Here is a 17,631-nt window from a genome sequence, read left to right on the forward strand (position 1 = left end):
GCCGTTCTCTGGCCTCTTCTCTACCCCAAGCCGCTCACACCCGCGCTTCAAGGGCTGAGGATCCCGCATCTGCCAAAGCCTGCCCAGCCCCTCTCATGCTGGAGAGGCGGTACCACAAGCCCCAGAGCCACACAGACCCGGGCCAGACCTTGTCCCTCCGCACTGGCCGTGTGACCGTGCCCAAGCCCCCTGCCCTTTCTGGGTCTCATCCCCTGCCTGCCCCGGCAACTGGGGCTCGTCCTCACCCCCCACCGTGGGCAAGTGGACTTAGCTGCCGCCTCTGAACACCCTCACGGCCTGACTTGGGGGGGCCTGGAGCAGAGAAGTAGTATCCCCAGGGGAGCCCGGAAAACAGCATTCATCCAAGGGGGCACAGGAAGAGGACAGTCAAGGCTGAAGGGAGCCGGTGGATGCGGGGCCCTGGGGGACTCTGAGCACAGTGCACACAACACAGGTGAGCTTGAATCAAACCGTTTATTTCAGTTAAGGGCAGGCTCTGGATCCCCGCCCCACCCATCAACCACCTCGGGTCGGGAGGAATAACCGAAGTCACAGAAGTGACCTTTGAGAGCTGAGGGGAGCTCGCAGGGTGGGGCAGTTCCGAGGGGTGCAGGCGGCTGCATGTGTGTTGAGGGCAGAGTCGGCGGGGCTTGGGTTTCCCTTGCTGATGGGTGGGCAAAGGCCTGTTTCTCCAAGCCCCCCACCCCAGGGAAGAGGACAGAGAGTGGAAGGGGTCTTGGCATCCCCCCTCCGCCAGGGGACCTGGGAGAACGCCTGGTGTCTGAGCTAACAGGGCTGGGGGCCCAAGCGTCAGTTGTCCTTGGCCATCAGGGAGAGGGCCCCAGTGAGGCTCTAGGATTTCTAAGCGTGGAGTGACAAAAAGTGCCAGAAGGCGGGGACGGTGTGGGCAGGACCCAGGACCAGCCTCAGGCAGGAAGCCCAGTGCCCTCTGAGGCCTGGTCTGGCTGGTCTGGAGATGCAGAGCCGCCGAGGCCCAGCTCCGCCCAGTGGCGCGCTGGTTAGATGTCACCTGGCCTCTCCATCAAGGGCTGGGTGGGTGGGATGGGGTGGCGGGGGGTGCCCAGCGGCCTCACGGTGACAGCAGCAGCTGAATGAGCTTCTGGAACTGTTCTCGGTGCTCATAAACATAGACCTCCGTCTCCCACAGGGCATTGACCAGCACCGTGTCGCTGACCTCATCCAGCATGATGTCAGTCCCCAGCTGGGGGTTCAATCTGTCCGGGTCAAGGAGGAGGGGGTCACCCCACGAGGCTCGGCTTGGGCTGGGGACGAGAGCTAGGACTGGGGAGGGCTTGGGGCACGGAGCGGCCGCGTGGGGAGAGGGGACATCCACACCGAGGGCTGGGTGGGTTAGTTCACTGGGTCTGGCCAGGCCGGGACACGGGGCTGGGGCCTCACCTGAAATACTGGATGCCGACCATCTCACACCAGGCCCGGGCCCGGTCCACGGCCCGCCCATCCGGATCCGTGCACTGGCAAGAAGCAGTCTGTGTGAGCGTCCTACACACGCTGTACCCACAGCGCCTGCCCAGGGACCCCCAGGTTCTAGTCTGGCTTAGCCGCTCCTCGGCAGAGTCCCCCTGCCTGGGCCGCAGTGACTGTCCCAGCTGTGTCACACAGGGGCGCGGTCTGAGGTTTTCTCAAGTGGTTCAGCAGCCCCTGACCGGGGTCAGGGGGACAGGCTTTTGTCCGTCTGATATCCTGGGCTTCCGCACGGGGCTGTGTTTGAAGGGGGGCTGTGTTTGAAAGCCCCAGGTGTAGGTGGCCACTAAGGGTCCCTGCCAGCACTGAGACTGAATCAGGAACCCCCTCCCCTGGGCCGGCTAAAGAGGTTCAACGGAGCCTCCCTGACGCCCCGGGTCCCAGGGGGCTGAGATCCAGAGGGGAGAGGACATGGGGAGGGGCCCATACTCACACAGTCCACCACCATCTTGCCCAGTTCCTTGGCCCCGAAAACAGTCTTGGCCAGTTCCCAGGGGTTGCTGGGACGGAATACGTCCACACAGGTCACGGGCACCTGTGGGGACCTCCCTGTCCCCAGAGAGACCACGATGGAGAGCTTCTTCACCTTGCCTTCCTGGCCCTGTTGGGGACAGGACAGGGGTAGTTGGAGGGGATCTGCCCACCGGCGGACCCTTCCCCAGGTGGCAGAACCAGAGCCTGTGCTGTCCTCTCTTCTGCTCCCCAACAAGCTCCGCTTCCAACATGCTGGGCAACCTTGACAAGTCTCCCCGCCATCCAAGGTCCTCATCTGCAGTAGGAGGCGACTCAGACAGAGGATGACCCATGACCCTCCCCAACCAAATCTTTGAGCCCTTCCTCCTCCAGGACGCCTGCCCTGCCCGGTCTGGCCGCTAGAGGGCGCCTGCCTCTCGGACCGCCACCCCTGTTGTGTCACCCAGGGGCTGCGTCCTGGGCTTCCTGATGACCACAGTGAGAACCACAGCCGGCAAGGATATGGCACACTAGGGGTCAGGCACCGTCCTAAACATTTTACACAAAAGCGCACGGACGCCTCATGACCGTCCCCATGCCGGTACCACCCATCCCCCGTGCAGTGGCTAGAGCGAAGCACAGGCAGAGCCAGCGTCCAGACCCTGAGGCCATCTGGCTCCGAGGCCTGAGCCCACGTCTCGGCACCTCTGCTGGTAACACACAGGCCTAGCCCCGCCTCTGCGCTAAGGGCTAAGGCCCACTTCTGTTCCTCTGGGTCACTGAGTCTGCACGGTCTCCTCCCTAGAGGTCTCCTCCACGGGCCCTTTGCAAGCCCCCAGGTCTCCCAGCACAGGCTATCCTCCTCCTGGGCTCCTGCGTGGTCCTCTATCTCAGCAGCCCAAACCCCTGGAGGGGCGTATTCTTGTTTATAGATAGCCCTGCTTATACAGGGCAAGCGTGTGTCCCCAGGCTGGGCAGGGTAGCCAGCACCGAGGCAGGCACGGACCACTCTGCCTGCTGCCCACTAGCCGCCCTTCACCACTCGGTGCAGATTGGGCCTCAGAATCCCTCTGATTAGCACAGAGCTCTGGGCAGACACGGCCCATCAAGCAAGTTCGAGCGTGAGATAAAGCTGCTGTCCAGGGCACCCACGAATGAGCACGAAAATAAGTGCCATCTGGTCTCCTAGGAGTCCGTCCTTAGTAAGACTTGCTGAAACAGGGGTGGCTACGGTGGACGGTCACGTCCAGCCCCTCTGACCCGCGGCGCTCTCACCTTGCGGATCATGTCCTGGTTGTACTCATGGATCTCGGTCATGGCGTCCAGCGTGGGATTGTTGGCCAGCAGCCCGCCGTCCAGGAAGCGCCCGTTGGGCCGGAAGTAGGTGGGGGCTGCCCCACTGCTCCGGGCAGCTCGCCACACCAGCTGCTCTGGGGGTGAGGGAAGAGGGTGGCCCAGTGGCACGAGGGACCGGTACAAACCCATGCAGTCCCAGGGTGCACGTGCCTGTGCGTGTGCAGGTCTGTAGGGAGAGGTGGAGAGGCTGGGGGCTCTTCTGAAGCAGGACCCACAGGCCATGCTCTCTGGCCCCGCCGTCCCGGTGGAAGGCAGGGTGCAGCTGAGGACCTCCAGGGGCCTCCTCCAGCCCGAGACTGGAGAGCGCCCCGGTGCGGCCTGCCCTCAGCTGATGAAGACTCCGGGCAGTGTGAGGGATGGTGGTGGGCTGGGGGTGCCCAGCAGCAAGCCTACGACTCCCACCCACCACCCCGCGGCCTCTCAGGCCGACTGTTTCCCACGGATGCAGCAAACATAGTTTTCACCTGAGGGCTGAGTCGGAGGCTTCAGGTTAATATTCTGGCTGAAACGAGGTTCCCGTACACACTCCGGGGCCTCGTAATTCCGGAAGAGGTGAAGCTCAGCAGGCTGCCGGTCAGACAGCGTCCCCGTCAGCATCACCCTGGAGAGACACGAAGGGCAAGACAGCTGAAGTCCCTGACTTACCCACCCCTGAAAACCCACGTTGGCCGTCTGCATCCGAATCACTGAAGGCCTTATCCTTGGACCCATCGGTCCTAGTTCTGGGAGTTCATCCTAAGACATTCTCACGGACACACGCAAAGCTGTCAACAGCGGCATCGGTGGACAGAGAAAACCACTGGAAGCAGCTGAAAGGTCCACCAACGGGATGGTCCGATGCATCGCGGCTCCCCTACTCCGTGGGCTCTGTGTCACTGCAGAACGACCGAGGAAGCACTTGATGCACTGATAGGCCGTGAGCATCACGGTTTACAGTTAAGTGCGAAAAGTAAGGGTTAGACCGGTGCGTGTCCTATGCCACCATTTATTTGAAAACAAAACCCCAAAAATTGATGTGCCTATTGGCTTGGTCAGAAGGACCCATGAGCGGAACCTAGGAGCGATGAGCTGCCTCTAGGGCAGGGGACAGCTCGGTGGCTACAGCTCACAGACAGCAGTGGGAGGAGACTTCTCACCGTGTCACCTTTGATAACCTCTTCAACGTTCCACTGTGTGAGTCTATAATCTATTAAAGACTCTTACTTGTCTCAGACAAGACGAGCATCCTTAAATAGTGCAGGGAGTGTGGACTGGCATAGCCCCCTGGGAAGCTAATGTGTACTAAGATCTTACAAATATCCTGGCTCTTTGATCTGAGAATTCCATTTTGGAAAATCTATCCCAAAGGAATAATCTGAGCTACAGTAAGAGCTTCTTGCAAAAAGCTATTGGTTGCAGTGCAATTATTACAGTAAAAAATGGCCCGGTCTGAGGCACCTGGCTGGCTCAGTCGGAGGACCGTGCAGCTCTTGATCTCAGGGTCATGAGTTCGAGCCCCATGTTGGGCATAGTGATTACTAAAAAAAAAAATAAACTTGGGCGCCTGGGTGGCTCAGTCGGTTGAGCGTCTGATTTCGGCTCAGGTCATAATCTCACAGTCAGTGAGTTCGAGCCCCATATCGGGCTCTGTGCTGATGGCTCGGAGCCTGGAGCCTGCTTCGGATTCTGTGTCTCCCTCTCTCTCTGCCCCTTCCCTGCTCATGCTCTGTCTCTGTCTCAAAAATAAATAAAAACATTAAGAAAAAAAATTAAAAAAAAAAAAAATAAACAGTAGCAAGAGAAGGGGTAAGTAAATGTTTTGCACCCACTCCAAATTGTGCCAGCCGACTAACAAAGAAATACGTTTGTTATGCTGTAAAAACAACAACAACAACACACAGGAAAGGGAACAAAAACTCTGCCTCTGCATAGGAAAAATATACTAGTTTTTCATTTCTGGGAATACTGTGGAAAGCTTATTTGAACAACCTCCCCACTGAACAAAAAGTGAAATGCTGGAAAAATTACTTTTAAAAATCCCCTTAAGGGTTCCTGGGTGGCTCAGTCGGCTGAGCATCTGACTTCGACTCAGGTCATGATCTTGCCGCTCCCGGGTTCAAGCCCTGCATTGGGCTGTCTGTTGTCAGCACGGAGCCCACTTTAGATCCTCTGTCCCTGTCTCTCTGTCCCTCCCCATGCTCTCTCTCTCAAAAATAAACATTAAAAAAAAAGAGTAAAAATAAAACACAGGAGACCTGACAAGACAGAAGGGAAATACCAGGGTAAGCTCTGAGGATAAGCAAAAATCCAGAGAAGTAAGTGAAGCATAGACCTAGGTTTGACCTGAGGCAGATACCAAACTCAGTACATTTGAGTTTCAGTTTTGATGGCTTCATGGGACTTGGGAGACAAAAGTCAAAGCCCAGGGCCCACCAAAATTTCAGGGTCTAATGGGAGACCCCCACATTAGGCTGGGACCCCAAAGGTCTACACTCTTGGGTAGGGGTGAGCCAGAAATAAATCTGCCCCTTTCCCACCCCAGAGCCTGTGAAGAAAGTTGCTTTGGCATTGGATAAAAGAGAGAGAGAGAGAGAGAGAGAGAGAGAGAGAGAGAGAATTCCTGAAAATGTATAACCACAAGCTAATCCTCCTGCAGATTTGTGGTCTAAATTCATATCACCTCGGGGAAGTCCCCAAACTTTATGTCAAGAATTTAGTTATAGTGGCATTAGATGGTAGGGTACCTAGTACCTGGAAGACACAACACAAAACAATCTGGAGGGAGATACTTGCATTCTAGGCCTCATAGAATCTAGTCATATTATATTTCAACACTAAGGAACACCACACAGTAAAAAGGGGAGGGGAGGACACACAATGAAATAAAACATCATAAATGAAAACCAGTATAAACCAACATAAACAGTAAAATATACCTATAAAGACTGCAGCTATTTGAGTCCTTGAACACAGATGATAAAACAGCTATGCCTACAATGTTTAAAGACATCAAAGGCAAGTGTGATAAAATCACCAAGGAATAGGAAACTATCAGTAATGACCCAGAAGAACTGAAGAAGAACCAAAGAGAACTTCTAGAATTAAAAAATAAAAAAGCAATAGAATTTTAAAAAATCAATGGATAGGTTAAATGGAAAATTAGATAAAGCTACAGAGAGAATTAGTGAATTGGAAAACAGGTAAGAAGAAATTGTCTGGGATGTAACACAGAGAGACAGAATGACAGAATATACAGGAGAAATTAATAGAAACAGAAGACAGAAAAGGTCTAGCACATGTTTAATTGTAGTTCCACAAGGAGAGGAGAGAGAAAATTAGGAAGAGGCAAGGGCTGAAGTGATAACAACTCAGGATTCCAGAACTGAAGAAAGGAAACAATCCAAAGATTCAAGCCTAATAAATACCATGCAGGTTAAACTGGAAGTAATTCATATCAGGCAGAAAGAAAGTGGTCACAGATGGAAGTTTGAGATGCAAGAAACACTGTAGAGCAAAGATGTAATACACACACACATACGCATACACACACACACACACACACACACACACACACACACACAGAGCCAATGGTGTGCAGAAGCCAGCTCATACTGGCTTGTAAGAACCTATTGCTAAATCCCACAAGGTGGTTATTAAATGGTTGGTAACTTGAAATTGGCCATGGTGGGAGTGTTCATGCCATGGGAATTAACGAACACTACAAATCAGGACTTTTTCCCCCCAGAGATCTGGTTTACCAGCACACTACTGGGTAAGTCTAAAGGGTAAATCTAAATGAAAACCAACTTCAAAAGCTAATAATAATGTCTTGTGATGCTTAAAAAAAACAAGATGGAATTAAATTATTTTAAAATCCTTGATTATCTGAGGGGAGGGTAATGGTATCAATTAAATTTAGGCTTTCATAAGTAAAGTATTCACTAACAAAAAAAGAAATGAGTTCACAAACTTGAAACTATGGGGGGGGAGGAGTATAATGATCAAAATTATTCAGCAATTCTAAAAGAAGGTAAGAAAGAGAAAAGAAATGGAGAACAAAATAGGATGGCACGTATCATCCCAAATATATCAGTAATCATATAAATAAAAATGGACCAGCCATATAAACTATTAGATTAACCACATGAACTTTCTGATAGTCAAATCAATCAACTAAATCAGACTTAACTAGTTGACTTAAATCAATATATTACTATGCATTTAAAGCCTATAAATGGACTAAATGCTCTAGATAAGAACAAAGAGTAAAAGATTACAAGTAAAAGTACAAAAGATATCTCTAAAACATAAGGATTCAAAGAAGTTTGAATTAGAGGGTGAGTACAGATCTACCACACAAATATAACCAAAGAAAGCTGATGTCACTGTATTAGTATCAGGACAAAACAGGCTTTAAAGCAAAAAGCATTCCTAGAGGTAAAGAGAGCTGCTTCATAATAATAAAAGATACCAGTCACTAGAAAAATACACAAAAATTTAAATATACATGCACTTAATAGCATTGTGTCAAAATATTAAAAGAAAAATTGACAGCACTAAAGGGCAAAAGGGCAAGTTCCCAGAGTAGGAGATTTCAACATGTCTCTCTCAATAATCGATAAAAGAAGTAGACAAAGAATTCTTAAGGATATGGCAGATTTGGACACTTATTTTATTTTATTTTATTTTATTATTTTTTAATTTTAGAGAGAGAGTGCACATGTGAGTGGGAAAGAGGGGCAGAGGGAGAGAGAAAGAGAATCTTTTTTTTTTTTTAATGTTTATTTATTTTTGAGACAGAGAGAGACAGAGCATGAACAGGGGAGAGTCAGAGAGAGAGGGAGACACAGAATCCGAAGCAGGCTCCAGGCTCTGAGCTGTCAGCACAGAGCCCGATGCGGGGCTCGAACTCACAGACCACAAGATCATGACCTGAGCCGAAGTCGGACGCTCAACCGACTGAGCCACCCAGGCTCCCCAAGAGAGAGAATCTTAAACAGGCTCCATGCTCAGTGTGGAGTCTGACACAGGGACTGATCCCACAACCCTGGGATCATGACCTGAGCCAAAATCAAGAGTCAGACACTCAATCGACTGAGCTACCCAGACGCCCCTGGAAATTTTCAGCAACATTTCTAGCAGATATGACTTGATCGATTTGTGCAGTACTTGGTGCCCAATGCAGAATCCATATTCTTTCAAATTAGATGTGGGACATTTATAAGAATTGACTGTACAAGTAAGTCCACAAAGCAAGTAATAACAAAAATACAACCGGAGAATTCCCTAAGTTTAGAAATTGAGAAATGTAGTTTTAAGAACAGAAGGTTAAAAATCAAGGAGTTAAAAAATAACACTGAAATAAAACCAAAGAGAGTGCAAGGAATAAAAATAAAAGCAGAAATAAATGAAATCAAAAAGCACACACAAGAGAGAACCAATAAATATCCAAGAATTGGTTTTCTGAAGGACCAGTCCAATGGAAAAGCCTGTGGCAGAACTGGTAAAGACGAGAGAAGGTGTACATAATTGGGACTGAAGGGCCCATCACAGCAGATGCTGCAGACATTAAAAAGATAATAAGAGAATATTCTAAACAACTCTAGGCCAATAAATTTGAAGATCTGATGAAATGGACATATTCCTAGAAAAACATAACCAAAACCAACTCACGAAGACATTTAGAAATTCTACCACTAAAGAAATTAATCCCATCATCAAATATCCTCCCCGAAGCAAACTCCGGGCCTTGGTGACTTCCCTGGCAAATTCTACCAAATACTCAAGGAAGAATTAAGTCTTTCTTAGACCAACTTTTCCAGAAAATAGAAAATGAGAAACACTCCCTCAAAACCAAAACCCAGCAGCCCCCAATGGGAAAACACACGTCCCGCTCACTCGTGAACATGGGATGCAAAATCTAAACAAAATATTATTAGCCAACGGAGCCCCCCAGAATTCTCTCTGTCCAAGGCACCAGGCATTGAGAGCGGGATCTAGGAAAGGTACCTGTACACCCCTGTGGATAGCAGCGTTATCCACAATGCTCAAAAGATGCAAACAGCCCAAAAGGCCATCGACAGATGAACGGATAAACACAATGTGGTGTATCCACACAGCGGCGTGTTATTCGGTCTTAAAAAGGAAGGAAACTCTGACAGGTGCTACAACACGGATGAAACTCCAGGATGTTATGCTCCGTGGAAGGGGTCAGCTGCAAAAGGACAAATATTGTACGGTCCCCTTACAGGAGATCCCTCTAGAGTCATCAAAATCATAGAGGCAGAAAGTTGAACGGCGGTTGCCACGGATTGGGGGAGAGGCCAATGGAGGGGTGTTTAACGGGAACAGAGTTTCAGTTTTGCGGGATTAAAAAGTCTGGGAGGCCAGCTGCATACCAGTGTGAGTCTGCTGGGCACTTAGTCAACTGTACCTCGGACGGTTCAGATGACGCATTTTATGTTACGTATATTTTACCACAATTCAACACTGTAAAATAAATACGCGGTATCCCTAAAAATGGGTAATTTACAGTAGCACGAAACACATGAAGTACCTGAAACAGATACAAACACCCCATTGTGCTAGATCTCGACAGAGAAAATTATAAAGCCACAGGGAGACACTTCAAACAAGCGGAATGCTTTCCTATATCCTCTGATTGGAAGGCTCCGCGTTTTCAGATGTCATTTCTCCCCCCACCCCAGATAAACGTACAGATTCAGTGCGATCTTAGTCAAAACCCCAGTAGGAGTTGATATTCTGTAGAATTTGACGATCGGATGCTACCATTTCCGGAAGCACAAAGAGCAGCAAGTAACCCTTGAACCTCACATTGTGTGCCGCGCATGCTTTTACATAGTAACTTTTTTCCTCCTCCTGGAAACCCCACGAGGCAGGTCTACATTATTTCTATTTTTGAGAAGAAACTTCAGGGCATTTGCTCTTCTTCTTTTTCTTCTTCTTCTTCTTCTTCTTCTTCTTCTTCTTCTTCTTCTTCTTCTTCTTCTTCTTCTTCTTTTTTAGTTTTATTTATTTATTTTGAGGGAGAGAGAGTGGAGAAAGGGCAGAGAGAGAGAGAGAGAGAAAGAATACCAAGCAGGCTCCGCGCTGTCAGCAAAGAACCCGACGTGGGGCTCGATCTCTCACGTACGTGAGATCATGACCTGAGCTGAAATCAAGAGTCAGATGCTTAACCAACTGAGCCACCCAGGAGCTCAAAGCACGCACTCTTAACTACTTCTCTATGGCGTCTCTAAGAACAGTCATGATACCCTTGGGGACGGACAAGGTGGGAGGCCTTGCTCTCCCAGATACTGGGAAAATTGAACAACGGGAAAGTCAGGGCATGGGCACAGGGACCCAGCCCACGGAACAGAACACAGAAACAACCAAGCAAGGACCCCCGAGCCACCTCTGTGGAAGCATGGCCTGCAGAAATGGAGGGAAAGACGGGCTTCTTCACAGGTGAGGCTGGGGAAACTGCTTGTTCATGTGGGAAACGTGAAATTGGGTCTCCCCTGATACAAAACCCAGCTCCAGGTTGATAAAGCCCTAAACGTGAAAGGCAGATCTTGAGAGATTTCTGAGCTGACAAGAAAATCGCTCCCTGCCTCAAGGTTAAGGAAGGGTTCTTGAACAGACATAAAAAGCACCAGCCATAAAAAGAAGAACATTTATAAATTCTACCACATTACGAACATCCGTTCATCAGGGGCACCGGGGTGGCTCAGTTAAGCGTCCAACTCTTGATTTGGGCTCAGGTCATGATCTCGTGGTTTGTGAGTTTGAGTCCTGTGTCGGGCTCAGCGCTGGTCGCTCAGATTCTGCTTGAAATTCTCTCTCTCTCTCTCTCTCTCTCAGCCCCTCCCCTGCTCATGCTCTCCCTCTCTCTCTCAAAATAAACAAATAAACTTTTTAAAAAATCCATTCATCAACAAAACGCTGTAAAGAGAATGAAATTCAAGCCACAGAGTGGGAGAAAAGATTTCAAATCTATATACAAGATTTCACATCTATATACCCATCAAAGGACTAGTTTTGAGGATATAAATAGCACCAAGACACCTAGGTGGCTCAGTCGGTTGAGTGTCCCACTCTTGATTTTGGCTCAGGTCATGATCCCAGGGTCATGGGATCGAGCCCCACCATCAGGCTCCACACTGAGCGTGGAGCCTGCAATTCTTTCGCTTTCCTTTTGCCCCTCTCCCCTGCTCACGTTCTCTCTCTAAAATAAAATAAAATAAATCATTAAGAAGCTTCTTAACCCCTCAGGGATGTGGGTTTGAGTCCCACATTGGGAGTAGAGATGACTCAAAAATAGATAGATACATACATAGAAGCCTCTTAACCCCCAAATCCCACAACCCCATTTTACCAAAAATAGGCAAAACATCTGAACAGGAACTTTACAAAAGAGGAACGCAAACAACCTCTAAACATATACAAACGTGTTCAATCTCCGCAGTAAATCAGGAAAATGAAAATTCAGGCCACATGGAGACACCACCTTTCACCACCCCCACCCCCACCCCCGGATTTGTAAAGATAAAAACGTTTGATAACAACCAAACATAAACAAGAATGCAGAGCAACAGAAACTCCCAAACATGGCTTAATGAGAGAGAAAACAGAAACCGCACTTTGAAAAAAAGAGTTGGTCAGAATCTATGAGCTGAAGCCATGCATTTTCTGAGAGGTGGAGACATGTACAGCCGTGGGTCAGAAATCAGGTCCGGAGGTGTTCACTGCAGGACTCCTCCCCAGAGGTCCAAAGTGGAAACAACCGAAATGTTGATGGAAGGTACTGGGAGAAGCAAACTGGGCATCGCCGTCCAGGGGAGTCCCCCACGGCAATGGAAATGAATGCAACACAGCTTCGCCCAGCAGCGGGGGCCACGCTGACAAAATGCGGCATGGACGGAGGGGAGCTAGAACATAAAATGCGTCCCTCCAAGCCCAGAGACAGGCAAGACCCAAACCACGCTGTTCAGGGCTGCAGTCACAGGCGGTGAAATTGTACAGGAAATCCACATGACCGCAGTCAGGAGGACAGCGCCCCCAAGCGGCAGGGCGGGGTTGTGATGGGGCTGGGGACGTGCTCAAAGGGCTTTTGGACTTGGCTGGTGGTTACGTGGGTGTTTGCTTTCTAATTATTCACTGAACTGGTTTATGTACTTTTCTAAATGTTCTATTTCACCATAAGAAAAAAGAGCAAAAATGTCTAGGATAAAATATATAAAAATGTTTTAAAAAGTTATCTTTGGGGAGCCTGAGTGGCTTAGTCGGTTAAGCGTCTGACTTCAGCTCAGGTCGTGATCTCACGGTTTGTGAGTTTGAGCCCCGCGTCTGGCTCTGTACTGATGGCTCAGAGCCTGGAGCCTGCTTCGGATTCTGTGTCTCCCCTCTCTCTCTGCCCCTCCCTTGCTCATGCTCTGTCTCTCTCTGTCTCAAAAATAAATAAAAACATTAAAAAAAAATTTTTTTTTAAACCAGTTATCTTTATGGGGCGCCTGGGTGGCTCAGTCGGTTAACTGCCCGACTCTTGGTTTTGGCTCAGGTCATGATCTCACAGTTGGTGAGATCGAGCCCCACTTCGGGCTCCACGCTGACAGCACAGAGCCTGCCTGGGATTCTCTCTCTCCCTCTCTCTCTCTGCCCCTCCTCTGCTCTGTCTCTCAAACTAAGTAAGATTTCAAATAAACAAATAAATAAATAAATAAATAAATAAATAAAATAAAAACAAAAATAGTTATCTTTTGGGTTTTACTACGTGGATGAGATTTTCCTCGTTCTTACTTTCTGTATTTGCCAGATTTCCTTAGAAGACTAGGTATTATTCTTAAATGGAAAAAAAGAAAAAGAAAAAAGAAAAAAAGCTTTATTATGAAAAGAAATCTTCCCTAAATTTCTAGGGCCTTGCTGACATGTTACTTCCTCCAGGAAGCCCCCGTGACCACCTTGCCCTCAGGCCCTCAGTTCGTTCTCTCTCTCTCTCTCTCTCTCTCTCTCTCTCTCTCTCTCTCTGACAGTCAGCTCATGAACACTTCTCAATGCCCTGCTCTGGGGCAGGCACTGTGCCAGATGCTGGGGGTGCAGGAGAAACACACGGCCATGTTTCTGCCTCAGGGAGCTCTAGCCTGGCGGGGAGACAGGCAAGAAACGGACGAGAAAGTAATTCTGGGGTGGGGAGTACTACAAAGAAATAGCTGTGCTGCAGGCTCTTCTGGAACTTCTCAAGCACGGGCGGCCCTGCGTGGCTGTCGCTTTTCAGGTCAGTTACCTCCCAACCAGCCTGCAAACGGCGCACCAGCCTTTCCGCCCGGTGGTTGCACCTTTCACCCCCCACGGCGCACATGCGATGCCTGGGGCAGAGCCCTGCTCAGCAAAAAGGTCCTGAGTGTATGGTGGACCAGACGCGACCCCCTCGGACCTGGGGTGACGGTGTCCGCCATGTCCTCCAGGAGCCCCCGGTTCACTTGGGAAGAAGCGTCTCGCCTCCCCGGCCCCTCAGCTTTAACCAGACCAGGACAGGGAGCCCTCGGCCCCGCGGGGGAACAGCCGAAGGGCTGCCTAGCCGGGGCCACGGCCACAGCTCTCCCGCTGAGGAGCCTTACTTGGGTTTCTTGACGTCGGTCATCTTCGTGTGCTCCCCAAACTCGCGCTTCAGGAACTCCTCCAGGGGCCCCGACTCGTAGGGCCGCGAGCCTCGGAACACCTCATCCTTCATGCGAAAGTACACGCTCCGCATGTAGGCCATGGACTTGCCTAGAACAAGATCGGGGAGACACGAGGGCCACGCCCTGACAGCCGCAGGACCACGGTGGCCGGCAGGGGATGGCAGGAGGGGACCGGATTGGCTCAGGCACTACCCAGGCTTGGGCTCCTGGGCCTCTCCTGGGAAACTTCCCGCAGAGGCAGAAATCTCCTTCAGCAGCCCCACGGCTCTGGGCCTAATTCTGTGTTCCCAACTTTGTATTATTTTCCTTAGAGAGGGCCCTGAGAGTGTAAGAGCTTGTAAACTGAATCTAGAGCCACCTCATGTGGCTCAGAACAGAAGGGCCACCCCTGTCCTGTGGGCCTCTGAGGACGGCCAGAAGGAGCAGGCCGCACCTGGGCTGTGCGCGCAGAGGGGGCTGCGGAGAGGAGGGGGCCTGCCTGTCTGAGACTTCTCAAATCTCTCCCATAGCCCCTGGGAGTCTAAAGAAGGAAGTGACCCTTTCTGGACGAGGCCAGAACCTCCGCCGCGGACCTCCTGCCCCACCGAGCAGAGGCAGATCCGAGATAGCTTTGCGCTCATGGAAGGCACAACTGGAGACCCCGAGAGGGGATGTGGGCCCCCTGACGCTAGCAGTTTACTGACTGATAATCCTCCTCGTCCCGGAGGAGCTCGATGGGACGCTGCTCTCGGCCACCGGCTGAGCAGGCTGCCCCATGTCCCTGACACTCCGAACTGCTGGCCCGCGGCCTCTTCACACAGTGAATACCCAGGTACTTGTGGTTCCCCCAGGGGACTGGGGCTCCCTGAGCTGGAGCCTGCACCTGACCCACAGGCCCTGCCTGGGGGCAAGAAGGTCCTCTCCTGGTGCCTTCAAGACATGGGTGGGGGGCGGGGGGCGCCTGGAGAGCCTGGAATCCGCCAGGCACTGGGGCAAGGACGGCAGGTTAGGGATGCCGAGGCAGAGGACAATTGCCTGGGTGGTTGCTGGCTCTGGGAGGGCCCCCCACAGGCAGCCCAGCTTGAGTGGAGACAAGAACTACCCAGAAGCCTGTCTGGTATGCAGGGCGCTGCGGTGCAAGGCCCTGTGGCCTTGGGAAGTGCTGGGCTGAGAGTCTAGGGGACCGTCCTAGCCCCAGTAACCCCATGGGTGGGCTATGTGACTTTGAGTCACCTCTCCCACCGGGGCCTTCATGTCTCTGGGGGTAAAATGAGACGTGTAGGCCGGGGCTCCGGCATTCCGTGGCTCTGTGGCTCCTCCTCCCTGAGACCATCCACCATCGGGATGGTTTTCCTTATTTTCAGCAGGTTTTGAGGCCCTGAGGTGCCTGCCTCACAAGGCTATGGGCAGGAGTGGTGGAGGCATAAAAATGGTTCCTACACTGAAAGGCAACCAGTTCTGTCCCCCGTGGAGGGCAGGGCACCATGCCCCTAGACTGCCTCCAAGCCCTTCTCTTTCGAGCCTCAGACCCCAACACCCTCACCCGCCCCACAAAGGGCTTACAGGCCTCCCCGTCCCCGGTGACTCTCTTTGCAAAGCCCTGAAAAGAAGCGGAGCCCAATGTGAGGGCAGATCCCAACCGCCCCCCCCCCCACACCCTGCCCCCACCGCCCCCGGGGCCACCCTCACTGTGCAGAATGGCCAAGGCCAGGATGCCTCCAGTGCTGGTCCCTGCCACCCAGTCAAAGAGATCCTTGGTGGCGACGCCCGAGGCCTTCTCGATGGCAATGAGGAGCTGGATGATGACGAGGCCCTTCACGCCCCCTCCGTCCAGGCAGAGCAGGTGGTCGTGGCTGTGGTGGGGACAGCAGCGGGAGAGAAGAGGGCCCATTAGAGCCCAGCTCCTTACGTGGGTCTGTGTCCCTGAGCATCTGTGACTGTGTGAGACAAGGCCCTGTGGAGCTCGTGCTACTGGGCTTTTAGGGGTGTGTGTGGGGGGGGGGGGGGCGGGGGGCAGGTAGGGGGAGCGCAGTCAGTAAGGAAATAAACATACAGTATTTCAGGAGGGGGAATGTCACCTCAGCAGACACCTGGGTCTGTCTCTCCCACTGGGTTTTGGTCGGGCCTAGATTCCCAGTCGGGGGCCTGACCGGAAGCAGGTGCCTGAGAAAAGTCTGTCTGAATTAAACGAGGCTGGGGGAAGGGCTCTCCTGCAGCCAGGAACGGTGGTGGAGAGGGAGGAGGGGGGCAGGGAGGAAGCACCATCTCTGTGCCAGGGGCTGTGAGGGGCTTTCACCCGCATGAATTCACTTAGATGTCCCACACCCCTTGGAGGCAGACGCTCCCTGCTACCCCTGTGCACGTCTGGGAAGGAGTGAAGCTCAGAGGTTAGGTGACCACCCAAAGTCACGAGATGGGGAAGCGATGTGGCCGGACCCAGACAGGGATGGGGGAAGGGGAGGGTCTGCTGACTCCTGAGTCACCTGCTGGGCAACACGACCCGACACGTCTCCCTCGGTCCTGCCGTGCCCAGCTCCCTGCCCTAAGGCTTCCACTGTCTGTGCTCAGACTAGGAAGCTTCCGTCTGGTCTCCTCCTCCTTCCATCTCAGCGTAAAAGTCACCGCCCGGAGAAGCCTGCTCTGATGCCATTAGCACCCTCCGGCTCAGCCAGCTCCTTCTCCACCCACTTTCTTGCTGTAGAGCCCTTCTCCCTCCCACAAGCAGGCGGTTTTCCCTCGTTCACTTTCTCCCCCAGTGGGTGGGACAGAAGCTTCCAAGGGCAGGGACTGCCCTGCTCCGCGCAGCGCTGCCTTTCCAGTGCACTCGGGAGGCGTCCAATGGACTAACTGGTGAATGAAGGAGGCCCGGGTGGCCCACCTCTAGGGTCCTTCTTCTGGACAAGCTGCCCAGCCCCGCAGCAAGCCCAGAGCGTGGCAGGGGATGCTGGGCCGTCACTGGAGGCCTGCAGGGCCCATGACCAGGGGGCCAGGGCAAAAACGCAAGAGACCCTTCTGAGGATGTGGGGCTTACAACGGAGACATCAGCCCCCAGGGAGCAAGGCTGAGCTACGAGGCTCGCAGCCTTTCGTGGGAAGGTCCCCACGGGGGTATCCTGATTGTCGCCTCAGTCCCACCTCCAGGGAGAGTACTCAGGCTGCTGCAAACCATCTGAGTCCTGCTGGAGAATCTGCCTCCTCCCGTCTTACTGGTCGGGACGTTACCCTCCTCAGCCCCTGTGCAGGTGTGTGTGTGTGTCTGTGTGTGTGTGTGTGTGTGTGTGTGTGTGTGTGTGTGCGCGCGCGCACATGTGCGCCTACATGCAGGAAGTTCATTGGGAGCAGAGAACTACAATGCTGATGCAGCAGGTGCACCCCCACGGGGCACGTTACAGGGTGGCCTTGGAAACAAGTAGGACTTACCAAGGGGAAGCCAACCCTTCAGGCAAGGGGAGGCAGAACCACTTGCCACTGCCTGGCCCTAGGAGCAGGGACTGAGAGCTTGCCCTGCGGAGGCCGGCACTACTGAGGCAGCCGGGAGAGTGCCTGCGGCAGCAGAAAGGGCAGGAACTCAGGAGACAGGGGCTAGAGTCTCTGCTCCCACACTCATGGTGTGAGCTTGAGCAAGGCACTTCGCCTCCCGGGGACTCAGGTTCTGTCTGCGCGAAACAAGGATCCTAATCCCT

At 52.1% G+C, this 17,631-nt stretch overlaps 1 protein-coding gene across 5 annotated transcripts in view; it reads right to left on the reverse strand.

The window, feature by feature from the left end:
• Nucleotides 1-460: 460 nt before the first annotated feature.
• The window catches only part of PLA2G6 (phospholipase A2 group VI), a 59,740-nt gene continuing 42,569 nt past the window's right edge, over nucleotides 461-17,631 (reverse strand). For all 5 annotated transcript variants that reach the window (XM_042947786.1, XM_042947787.1, XM_042947788.1 and 2 more), the window contains 7 exons: nucleotides 15,639-15,802; nucleotides 13,908-14,058; nucleotides 3,777-3,913; nucleotides 3,232-3,386; nucleotides 1,937-2,104; nucleotides 1,420-1,493; nucleotides 461-1,235 (listed from right to left, as the gene is read on the reverse strand). In XM_042947786.1, coding sequence (XP_042803720.1) covers nucleotides 1,091-1,235; nucleotides 1,420-1,493; nucleotides 1,937-2,104; nucleotides 3,232-3,386; nucleotides 3,777-3,913; nucleotides 13,908-14,058; nucleotides 15,639-15,802 — 994 coding nt within the window. In that variant the 3' untranslated portion in view covers nucleotides 461-1,090. The remainder of the gene's footprint in view (nucleotides 1,236-1,419; nucleotides 1,494-1,936; nucleotides 2,105-3,231; nucleotides 3,387-3,776; nucleotides 3,914-13,907; nucleotides 14,059-15,638; nucleotides 15,803-17,631) is intronic.

This window comes from Panthera leo, chromosome B4 (assembly GCF_018350215.1).
Source record: "Panthera leo isolate Ple1 chromosome B4, P.leo_Ple1_pat1.1, whole genome shotgun sequence".
Classification (NCBI taxonomy): Eukaryota; Metazoa; Chordata; class Mammalia; order Carnivora; family Felidae; genus Panthera; species Panthera leo.